The sequence below is a fragment of the Euleptes europaea genome, chromosome 1, assembly GCF_029931775.1.
Source record: "Euleptes europaea isolate rEulEur1 chromosome 1, rEulEur1.hap1, whole genome shotgun sequence".
Classification (NCBI taxonomy): Eukaryota; Metazoa; Chordata; class Lepidosauria; order Squamata; family Sphaerodactylidae; genus Euleptes; species Euleptes europaea.
In genome coordinates, this window is record NC_079312.1 from 8,855,096 (window position 1) to 8,867,611 (window position 12,516).

At 43.6% G+C, this 12,516-nt stretch overlaps 1 protein-coding gene across 1 annotated transcript in view; it reads left to right on the forward strand.

The window, feature by feature from the left end:
- The window catches only part of LOC130483782 (breast cancer type 1 susceptibility protein homolog), a 46,216-nt gene extending 40,671 nt beyond the window's left edge, over window positions 1-5,545 (forward strand). The window contains exons 18-21 of the mRNA XM_056856713.1: window positions 945-999; window positions 2,242-2,321; window positions 3,978-4,032; window positions 5,436-5,545. Coding sequence (XP_056712691.1) covers window positions 945-999; window positions 2,242-2,321; window positions 3,978-4,032; window positions 5,436-5,545 — 300 coding nt within the window. The remainder of the gene's footprint in view (window positions 1-944; window positions 1,000-2,241; window positions 2,322-3,977; window positions 4,033-5,435) is intronic.
- The last annotated feature ends 6,971 nt before the right edge of the window (window positions 5,546-12,516 follow it).

Consider the following 12,516-nt stretch of genomic DNA (forward strand, 5'->3'; position numbering starts at 1 on the left):
CCGCTGTGTGTAAAGTGTGTGTAAATAGTATTCTGCACAAGGAAGGCACTCTTGTCTTAGAAATGCTACAGGAGCACCTACTCCTGTTAGCTTTTGTGTGTATGCAACTGAAACTCCTTTCCCGTTTCGATAACTGAAATGATGTTGCTCAGTGAGTAGGCAGGTGCTGACCCTTTTTAGAGAGAGTTTGCATTCTTAGCTCCAGGACCTTTTTGTCTATAAAAACGTATATGTGGTGTCCAGAACTCACGCAAGTCACAGCTGCTTGTTTGGGGGGGGGGGGTTGTAATGGACATCAGAATAAACAATTTCTGGATGCTGCAAAGCTGTGACCCAGCGATGTTCATCTGATTTTATTTATTTTGCTTTTCCCTGTGTTGTTCCCCCATCTGAAGACTGGCTGCTGATTGGACCTGCATTTTTATTCTTTTGCATTACATTTTTGTATAATTAAAGCTAGTGGAAATAGAAAGAAATTCACTGCTGTTTGGATTTTTCAGACTCCCTTTCTCTCTCTTCTGTATTTTAGTCATTCAGCAAGCTCTTTCCTAAGACACACAAAGGGAGGGGTTACCTGTAGCTTGCTGTGCTACCTCACGTTTCCTGGATGCTGGCTAAACACAAATCCAGAAAACGCTGGCAAAACGTGGGGAAACGCAGGGGGAAGAGCGAGGCGAGTTCTGATGGTCAGAAAATGCATGCATAATCAAAGCAAAACCCCGAAAAAGTCGGCAAGGTGACTACGAGCCATGCATAAATGGCCACAGTCTTTCATTAGCTCTTCACATCTGTTTCCGTTGTGAATCTTCGTTCTTTCTTTTTTTAAAATCTGATTTGTATCAAATCAACTGCCCACATTCAATCATGAGCAAAGTGTGAGCTCGGCCCACACTCATAGCAGTACCATGACTGCCTCTTTCAACACATTTGCCTTCTCTTTCCAGCTTTTCCAGGGCTTGGAAATTTGCTGCTATGGGCCATTCACAGGCATGCAAAGAGGTGAGGCAACAAGGTGTGTTTGTGTATGTGGGCGTTTGAAGTGAGTTGAAAGTAGTTGGCATGAGATGAAAGTAACCTCTTTGTTGAGGTGCGGGGAGGGGGGTGGTCTTGGCTCCACTTTTTTTTTATCCAAAGGGTCATGTAAACAGCAGCAGGATTGTTATCTTTGAGGGTAGTAACCCAGGATTCTGACATTATTTGAAGAGTGGGTGGTATTTATCTCTGGTACAGAACCTGCCCCAGGGAAAGATGGATTCTGTAGCTTTAATATGTTGTGCAAATTAATGTGCATCTGTTTGCTTAATTTGCATAATTCATTCTGCTTCTAATAGCCAAAAGGGAACAGATAGGTGAGTTTTGCTGTGCACTGAGACCCCATTCCTGAATGCTGAATCATGCTGGGCTTTGCCCACTTTGGCTTTCAAGAAGCCAGTATCTTCACCTTCTAAGCTTATATTGTTACAGATATTTAGGCTAGACATTTGCTTCAGAATGCTGAATTCTGTGTTCTAAAACAAACTCTGTGCATGTATGAAAGACAATGCATTTACCTGGGCTGAATAAAGACCTTGCATTCATGGCTCATTACCAATGCTGATTTCTCCACACCCATATCTCCCCTGGACATCACAGACTCTTCTGCATACCACACCTAATCCCATCATGCCTGCTATTCACATTTACATACTGTTAACATTTACATACTAATGCTTGTCTGAATTCACTCTCCTCTACTTAAAGACACATGGATTCACATTCTAGCTGTATTTGAAGAAGTGAGCTGTGGCTCATGAAAGCTCATACCCTGCCAGAAAATATTTTTGTTAGTCTTTAAGGTGCTACTGGACTCTTGCTCTTTTCTACTACTGCAGACAGACTAACACGGCTACCCACTGTGAATTATCTGTGCATGTATGGTTATGTGTCTTCTGGGCATGGAGTAGGGGGTCACTGGGGGTGTTTAATTCATTTCCTGCATCGTCCAGGGGGTTGAACTAAATGACCCTGGTGGTCCCTTCCAACTCTGTGATTCTGTTCTATGATAGTCCTTTCTTGGGATTACCTCCAAAAAGAGAATGTATAAAGCAACTGACAAAGTTCTGAGATTCCATTTTTTAAAATCCCAGTGTCTCCTAGCAGATTTCAGGGAACAGATTCAGCCCAGGGGTGTGGACTTCTGCCTTGATAGTTTAATATTCTTGTCTCTCTTCTGTCTCCTTCTGTTGCCTGGGAACTGTGCAGAACAACTGGAGTGGATGGTCGAATTGTGCGGTGCCTCCCTCGTGAAGCAACCTCACTTATTCTCATGCTCAGCAGTAAGTGCGTGTCTGAATATTGCAGCACTGGTGGATGGGTCCAGTCTCAGGGGAGGGGCCGTGGCTCAGTGGTAGAGCATCTGAGGGGCATGCAGAAGGTCCCAGGTTCAGTCCCCTGTTAAAGGGACTAGGCAAGTAGGTGATGTGAAAGACCTCTGCCTGAGACCCTGGACAGCCGCTACTGGTCTGAGTAGACCATACTGAATTTGATGGACCAAGGGTCTGATTCAATAGAAGGCAGCTTCACGTGCTCAATTCTGTGGGCTGTGCCGTCACCGGGAGCTGCCTAAGAGTGTGTCAGGCCAGTGGATCATTGACTTCAGAGCCATCTTACCCAGTGGCTTTTCGGGGTCTTTCCAAGCCCTTCTGTCAGTTTTTACACCGGGACAAAGCCGAGTGATGCTCAGCTGCTTTCTCAAAAGTCACACCCACTTCTGAAGCTGCATGGAACTATGGAGCATTCTTCCCTCAGAAAGAGTGCTAACGTGTGGAAGCTGGCATGTATCGGAGAGGGTGTGGCTTCCAGTGTGGCCCCATCAATCCTTCCCGTGCCCCCCATTTGCTGCAGGGCCAACATCTCTGCTTCCAAATGGCACTTCCTTTGCTCTGGCTTTATCATCTAGCAGCTTTTCGAAGTGGGTTGTTTGCCTCAGATTGGATGCTACTGGGAAGCAGACTTTCCCCTCCCACTTCCCCATAGCATCATGGTGCTTTCATGTACCTTCCAGGTTTGCCTGGGTCTTATGGTGTAGTGGTTAAGAGAGGCGGACTCTAATCTGGATAACCAGGTTTGATTCCCCAAGATTGAGCTTGAATTTGTAAACCGCTTAGACGGTTCATTCCTGGGAGGTTTGAATTCCCCATTCCTCCACACGAGCGGCAGACACTAATCTGGGGAACCAGGTTGGTTTCTCCATTCCTCCACATGAAGCCAGCTGGGTGAACTTGGGCCAGTCACAGTTCTCTCTGAACTCTCTCAGCTTCACCTACCTCACAAGGTGTCTGTTGTGGGGAAAAGGAGGGAAGGAGATTGTAAGATGGTTTGATTCTCCTTAAAAGGTAGAGAAAATAGGCATATAAAGACCAGTTCTTCTTCTTGTTGCGTTCTTTCTGAAACTTGCTCGGCAACAGTTTTTCTGTAAAGATTGCCATAGAGTTGGAAGAATGGCCAAGTGGACGGGAAAGTCGAGCTTCCCTGTCCCACCCACATCAGCGCCATTGTCTATGTTCCAGTCCACTGGGGTGGACGTTCTGCCCTCCTGTGCCATGGGGTGCCTTTGGGAGAGGCTGTTAATCTGTAATTGTCATAGTGATAGGACAGTTACTGATTTAAAATATGAGGAAGTCCTCATATTTTGGAGGGGGTGGAACTGGAACATGAATAATGTGGGGAAGTCTCTCATCCAGAAGCCCCATTGCTGCTGACTCAACAGCCCCACCAGTGATTGGGAAACCACCCAAAATTGTGTTGTGTGGGAGAGGTCAAGATCGAACTTTATAACAATGCTGACCCCCCTCCTCCCAAGTTTTCTGTCCTTCCTCAAGTCCCTGTTGGAATTCTGCAGCACAGTGAAGAACAGCCCAGTGTTACCTCAGGCAAGCAAGAGACATCAATCCTGCGCAGCTGACTTACCCTTGTCTCTTTTCTGGCAACCTTTTTAGGACTCTGTCGTGGTCATTCAGCCCGATGCTTGGGTGGAAGACTCTGGCGGCCAAGGTATGCTCACAGTGCTGATCGTTTCTCCTCCAGTAATGCAGGGACCCAACTATGCTTGTTTGGGGTAAAAATGCCTGGGTCTGCATGAAGCAAAATTAACCATATTGTGGTGAGGGGTTGTGAAAAGCAGGGCTCCTCAGCATGGAACCTGTGGGAGTCATAGTGCCCACAGATGCCTTTCCTGGCACCTGCCAAGAGTTTTCAGACAGTGGGCAGGGCCAGTTGGGGCGAATAGAATAGAATAGAATCATAGAGTTGGAGGGGACCACCAGGGTCGTCTAGTCCAACTCCCTGCACAATGTAGGAAATTCACAACTACCTCCCCCCCATGCCCCCAGTGACCCCTACTCCATGCCCAGAAGATGGCAAAAAAAAAAAAAACCCTCCAGGATCCCTGACCACTCTGGCCTGGAGGAAGTTCCCTGGGAATGCAAAGGCTTCTGATTGGCCACTGGAGATTTGATTGGCTGTCAGGTTTTTTTAAAATGTTGCTTTGAAAGCATCTGACCCCACTGCACAATGATCTTCACTGTGTGACTGAAGGTAAGTTGCAGCAGCCATTTTGTGGCTGGCTCCACCTCTTGGGGCAGCCATTTTGTGGCTGTGTACACCCGACTGTGTCAGAATTCCAAAGATGCCTGCAGGCTAAAAATGGTTGGGAAACCCTGGGCTAGATGCTTGGCTTACTTTTTAAAAATGATAGCTAGGTAATCAAAGAATCGGATAGGGTCATAATGTTATAACAATCTGTCTTATGATATGTCAATTTATGATTTAAAAAACAACAACTATAAAAAAGGGTTTAGGAGTTGGGGTGGCTACCATTGGGGATTGGGGCAGGGAAACCTGCCATTGTGGAAATGCCATTGCCAGCATGGTGTAGTGGTTAAGAGCGGTGGACTGTAATCTGGAGAACCAGGTTTGATTCCCCACTCCTCCACATGAGCGGCGGACTCTAATCTGGTTTCCCCACTCATAAACATGAAGCCAGTTGGGTGCACTTGGGCTAGTCACAGTTCTCTTCGAGCTCTCTCAGCCTCACCTACCTCACAAGGTGTCTGTAGTGAGGAGAGGAAGGGAAGGAGATTCTAAGCTGATTTGATTCTCCTTAAAAGGTAGAGAAAGTTGGCATATTAATTCCTCCTCCTCCTCCTTATTCTCTGTGCTGCATCAGCAACTGTGCTGTATCAGCCACTGATAAGCCACACAAGTCTGTCCCCACATGGGAAAACACCCTAGTTGCCTCCCAACAAAACTTCTTGCCAACAAGAGAGGTCAAGGGACATTTCCAGGCAGCTGTCTCCCATCCTCTTTCTGTCACCAGCATTTCAAAGCCCTCTGTAGTGAAGAGCGAAGAGAGCAAGTCCTGTTCTGAGTCTCACGGTGCTCATCTTATGTTGCAGGAATTCCACCTCCCTGCAGTGCTATTGTAGTAGCCCGTGACTGGGTTCTGGACAGCTTGTCATGCTACCAGCGCTTGACCTTTGAGGAATACATCGTGCAGCAGCCATGAAGGACTTTGCACTGCAGTTACTCATGGATCATCAGGGCGGAATGTATTTTTTCTTGCCAAAGTGGCAGAGGAGCTGATATGAGTAGTAATAGGGGATACCTTACATTTAAAACCGGAAGAAATTAAAGTGATTTCTCTGCCCATTCCCATTCGTCACTTTCTCCTCCCCCTCCCCCTGTCGCGCACAGCTTGTCTGGACTTCAGGAGTTTACCTGGTAGCCACTTCACACCACGCAGTTCTGCTATGTACAGTTTATTTACAATATCTACACAGAGTTCTTTGGCTGTTAACATTCACAGCTCTGAGCAACAGCATGCTCCGCCAGCATATATATTTCAGCAAGAGGTAACTCACATTCACTATACAGACTTATATACACATTCATGACCAATCACAGTTCACCTGAGATGAGTCATTCTGGAAATCCCCATTCCTGGCTGTACAAACTGGATCAGACCAGCATCATCACATGACTTAGCTGTCACTCTGATCAGTATGATCTGTTTAGCAAACTGCAGACTAGGCATAACTTTGACATATGTTGACACCCCCCTCCCCCCCATGGACGGTTGGGTGTAGGTGTGGTTTATAAGACTGTGCCAAAATGATTGTTTCTCCAGAATGATCATTGGGGGGGAAGGTGGGGGATGGGGCTTCAGGGGGGGAATCATGTTTGAAGGGAACTGTTAGTGTTTTCCTGTTGTGCGGTCCTGCCCTCGGAGTCCCCACTTCATGCCCCCCCCTCCAGGACTTCCAGCTTCCTTGGCCTCAAAATGGGTTGGAGAAGAGAATGAAGGTGCAACTCCTTCCCTGAGGTTCCCCATCTCGCAGGAATATTCCACAGCCCGTATCCTCCTCGGCCTCAGCTCAGAAGCTGTCTTTAAAGGGATTGGGTCCACCCCTCCCTTTACCAGGTCTCACCTGTGCCTCTTCCAGCATTCCCCGGCGATTCCCTATAGGGTAGTTCTGCCTTAGGGTAGGAAAATAGTGTAGGGAGACATCCTGACTGAGACGGAAACAGAAAACCACTTTAAGAAGAAACTTACGACAAGGTATGAAGTCCATCATAGCATTATGAATCTCCAAGAATGGGGGTCATGCCTGAGTGTTTGTGATTCAGGAACCCCATGTTCAGAGGTGAAAGCTATGAGGAAGGCAGTTTTCTGGGTAAGCAACTGGAAGAGGCAGGTGTCTATTGGTGCAGAAAATGTAGACATTGACTTTGCCAGAACTAGTAAAAGGCAGCACGGAGGAAGAGGATGAGGGGCAGTGGAAGTTTGTTCAACAGGCTCTGTTTAGATTCGGCTGCCTTTGGGCAAACATTGATTTACCCCCAGTGTGGGAGCGGAAGGGTGCAATAACAGCATGGTGAATTCTAATTGACAGAGTCCAGCCGGAACCAACTCAATGAGGCAATCAAAAGCATTGCACAGCAGGCAGATAGTTGGGTCCAGGGACCTTTGAGAAGTCTAGGAGGCAAACCTCCTCCATTTAAAACTAGAAGATCTAAGAGTGGATGGGTTCCTACCGTTGTCAAGGAATCTGTCTTGAAACAATTGCAGTCATGTCTAAGTGCAAATATTGGAACTGAACCATTAGAAACAGCAAAAGAGAAATTGTGGGATTAAATAGGCTAGGGCCTACCAAGAACCCTAAAGCCTATGAACCAAAGATTTAGCCAAGCTTCAATGCTGCTTTTTATACAGCATATAGCAGGCATAATTTGAACCCTGTACTAGTACCCTTAGTATGAATAAATAACAAATAACATCAACTGGGTTGTCAGGTGCAGGCAAGACTGGGCCCTACGAGGGAAGGTCTGGGTTTTGGGGAAATAGCTAGAGTACCTCGCTGGACATGACTAGAAGAGCAGTGAATCAGCTCTGGCAAGGCCAAAAGGACACTATTAAGAAAGTGTTTGTAACCTCTAGTCTAATTTTTCCTGTTACACAGAGTGTGAGTAGAAGGTGTAGAACAGAGTTCCTGACAGCCAAACATGGAAAGCATCCCTTAGGGATCCTACCCTAGCTTTGGTACTTCTTGTTGATCTGTGTAGCAAAAAGTTCAATGTCAGGGTGCCCAATGCGCAAGAGCAGATGACACAAGGAGATAGTTCGTTCATGGGCCACTGTGAGGGAACAGCTGAGGGAATCTGCCAGTCCTCAGGATGCCAGGGGTGTGGTGGGATGCACACCAGGCCTCTAAACACAAAACTAGTGAGATGTGCCCCCATTTGTTCAAATAAAACATCACAGTTGTGTTGTCTGTAGCTACCTAGACAATGTTGTATACCAAATGTCTTTGGAAAGCCAGGAAGGGATAGCAGACCACCCTGAGTCTATGCAGGTGCCGATGGACAAAATAGGAAGGTTCTAAATGGGATTTTCCCCAATTGATGTGTAACTGTAGATCCTGTAACATAGTAAAAGTCAGCTGTGACAGTAACAAGCCTATCTTTGGAGTCAGTCACTACTATGGGAATACTTCACATCTGAATTTCCTGAGATCCACCACCACCACATAAATGTAATAATTTTCTTCTATTTTTATGTGAAAATAAGTATCCAAAAAGTCTTAACAAACCAAATACCTGGCACAAGGATGTCTGAAATAGAAACCATGTGAAAGTTTTTAAGAACAAGAAATGGATTCAACTCTCTATAATTAAGGATAAGCCCCTTGCCTCCTTGTTTTTTATCTATGAGAAAACACCTTGACTAAAACCCTTCATAATCATCATTTACTGGCGCCAATATGTGCTTCCTCCAAAAGTGAATCACGAAGCTGGCTGGCTCCTTTTAGCCAACACTTGCTTAAAAACGTGGGACAATTCAGCTGGTCATCTGCAGATCAGACTTCAAAGTTAACTATCATTGCTATGAAGAAAAGCAATACTGATAATTCAGAGAAAAGTCAGATCCCGACTCTTCAAAGACACTGAGTTGCGAGAGAAATGTCCCATCCCCTTCATTGGTGGGGATACACCAGAAGTGACCCCTTTACAGGAGAAGCTACGAGCTAGCAGCTCCACCCCAAGGTCTTCAGCTGTCTGTACCAATTGGGAACAGCATGAAGGATGCGCCTTTTCATCTGAGAAACTTTGGGCATGACAAGGAAGCACCCTGGATGATAAGTACAACTAAGTTGCTCATCTTCTTTTTTGCATAGTACAAAGCAGAGAGCAAGCTGCTTTGGCTTACAGATAAGGGGTCCCAGTGCATGGAAAGTGGTGCCATATTTGTTTGGTTTTTGTTAGGCACTGGGGAATTTTCTGGAACATGCTGAAGCTGTACAAAAGAGATGGGCTTCACCTGAACCACGCTGCTGGCACTTCATATCAAAAACGTGGCAGAGCTGGAGCACTTGCTGCTCAATAACAATTTAGATATAGCAGGTGGCTCAGAAACATGATGGAACAGGGAAAATCAATGGAAATGGTCATCCCTGAGTATAAACTTTACAGGCAGAACAAGGAGGGATGTGTGGGGGAGGTATTGCATTGTATAACAGAGAGGACATCGAATAAAACAAGTTATAAAATGGGAATGCACACCTCAACAGAAGTGATATTAGTGAAAATACTGGGTTACTTAAAAGTGGGAGTATGTTAACACTGATCAAACCCTTGAGACTGATCTGGAGATGTGATACTAGGTGACTTCAACTACCTTCACATTGACTGGGTAAACATGTACTTGAGTCATGATATAGAAATGAGATTCCGAGACATCATATAAGACTGCGGCTGGCTCTCTCAATTTAACCCTTAGAGAGCATTTCAGCCATTCAAGGGACTCAGCACAGAAAATGCAAACAGAGTATCTGAGGAAAGGGTGGGTAAATGTGCGTGTCTTTGTAAAGTGCCATCAAGTTGCAGCGGACTTATGGCGAGAGACTAACAGAGATGGTTGGGCAAATGTTACCCAGCAGCATATAAACATATCCCACAGCCAAGGGTCAGGCTATATTGTGCCTATTTTAATAGGATGACGTAAAGTTAGAAATATAAAAATTTCTCTGATAATCATGTGGGGGGGGGTGTTGCCTCACTGTAACTAGATTTTAAGCCTTGAGTTTTGGAACTTGTGACCTGCCTTGCTGATTGCTTTAGCAAAAAGACATAGGACTCGGCTTTTGTTTTCTTTTCTGCATTTTTAATGTTGGCTTTGCTTTTCCATTCAAAGACTTCTGATACTAAAGAAAAACATCAGGAAAATTTGTTTGGTATGAACTTTGGAGAGTCAACGCTGTCCTCATTAAATACCAGTACAGAGTTAGTTCTCTCTGGAGCACCATCCTCTTTTACATTCCTTATAGCTTCTGGGATTTTAGGAGGTTTTGTTAAGCATAGATTTAGAACCCTGATGGGGACTAGAAACTTAAAAGAAAACCTTTGACTGCTTGCTCTTGCTAACACATTGAGATATGTGGGTGGAATCTTAATATGGCTACAGATGACCCAAGGAAAAGAGACAGAGGCAGCAGCACAAAATCTGGGGAGCAGAGGTTCCCCTTACTCCAGGCAGAAGACTCATCCCCAGAGGGTGGGCAGGGAGGAGAATATAGGACAGGACTTTGAATTTTGCCCATCCTTGCATGGGCCCCACAGATCTTAGGGACTTTGTCTCTTTCCCCCTGCTGCTGTTCCCTTCTTTTTTTCTTCTTGTTAAATTTTTTTTATTATGTTTTTATGGGGTACAGAAGGGAGGGAGGGAAATTTTGCATCCGTTTGCAACAGACAGTATTATCTCAATCATAATATACATGCATAAAATGTGGGCTGCCAGATTACAGTGCACTTTACAGGATGGTAGCAATTTTACTGTACCCAGTTCAAGTCTTTTCTCCTGTGAGCTATCAAATGGTTAATTTCTTTTGGATAAGGAAAAGGAAGCAAATTTCTTCCCCCCCCCCGCCCACTGTCAAAACTGCAAGCTCTTCAGTGCACAGAACTCCCCCCCCCAGTATTATTCTGTATTGCATAACATGAGAGTATTGTAGCACTTTAAATGTATTATATCATAACCTTTTATGGCCTAGAACTCACTTCATCAGGTACATGACTGTGTCCTCTGTTAGCAGATACACTCAACATACTGTATTAATAACTTCAGCTGTCACAATGTGCACTCTCTTCATCAGACTGAGGTCTGGGGCCTCAAAATGTGTTATGTTCCTTTACTTTTTTTTTTTAACAAAATTTTTATTATTTTCTTCATTTAATACAAGAAAAAGAATAATAATTAAAAAATATAGTGACTTCCCCTCATTCTCTTCCATCCAATAATTAATTGTATGTACTTTTAATTACACATTTTAATCCCTAAATTATTTAATTACTATATGCTTATCTTATCTTAACTATGAATATTAATTTTAAAACGTAATACAATCACACTACCAAATCTGTAATCGAGATTAAATCAAAGAATATCCTTTAAACGATCCCATTGAAAAATGATTTTCACAATAAATTCTCCACGCCTCCCATTCCCCCAAAAATTGTACATTATCAGTCTGATTTATCAAAGCTTTAAGTTTCGCCATCTCTTCAATTCCAACATCTTATTTATCTAATCATTTTTAGTCGGCAGTTCGTCAGTCTTCCATTTAGCTGCATATATCACACGTGCAGCTGTGGTGGCATATATCAAAAAGTTTTGATGAGTATCTGGAATCCTACTTAATAGCATCATTTCAGGTGTTTTAGAAATATTTTGTTGTAAAATCCTCCATATTTTGTTATGTATAATCTCCCAAAACGTCTTAGCTTTTTCACAAGTCCACCAAACATGATGAAAGGAACCTATGTCTTTATTACATTTCCAACAGTTTGGTGACATTAAAGGAGATGATTTTGCTAGTTTCTTCGGTGTTAAGTACCATTTGTACATCATTTTGTATACATTTCCCCCTAATATTCGCGAAGATATAAGTTTCAGATCTTTTGTCCATAACCTTTCCCATTTCTGCAACATTATATCGTGACCCAGCATTTGCGCCCAACTAATCATAGTAGGTTTTATCCGTTCTTGTTCACAGTAAAGTTCTAACAGTAGTTTATACATCTTAGATATAAGATGATCATTTGTATCCAGTAAAAGTTTTTGTAGTTGATTTAGTTCTAAGAAATCCTGTTTTCAAATCCTGTGAATAAACCGAATGTATTTGATAGTACTGGAGCCAAGATAGTGATTCTTTAACTTCTTCATAGTCTTTAAGTGAACATGTTGTGCCTTCCCATTTCAAAAGATATTGATAAGTTAAAAACTGGGCAGGTCGTAATGGGCGTAAAGTTAGCATCCCTTGTGATGAAATGTGTTTTTACTTCTAATAATTGTTTATATCTGGTCCATATCCTGTAGAGAGATGATTTAACCATATGTTGCTGAAATGATGCATGCATTTTAACTTTATTGTACCACAAATAACCATGCCATCCACTTCTATTGTCATACCCTTCTAAATCCAATAAACGAGTATTTTTTAAATCCATCCAGTCTTTCAGCCATACTAAAGCAGCCGCTTCAGCATATAATTTAAAGTTTGGAAGTGCAAGTCCACCTCTCTCTTTTGAGTCAATCAAATACTTATATGCAATCCTTGGTTTCTTGCCTTGCCAGATAAAATTCAATAAGTCCTTTTTCCATGTATCAAAGTACTTTACTTGGGATATAATAGGAAGATTCTGAAACAAAAACAATAGTCTTGGTAATATATTCATTTGTACTGTCGAGATACGTCCTAGTAAGGATAAATTCTTATTTGTCCAAATCATCATATTGTGTTATGTTCCTTTACTTGACCACCTCATTAGTGGTCAAGGGCTAACAGTAATGAAGCTGGAAATACCAAGCACTGAGGTCTTGATCGTTCTGGAGTCTATGTGCTTGGGCTGTACAAGGTCAGCAAATCCAGGGAGAGAAACTAAACTTCTGAGAAGATTCCGTCAGCCCGCCAATAGGCAGTG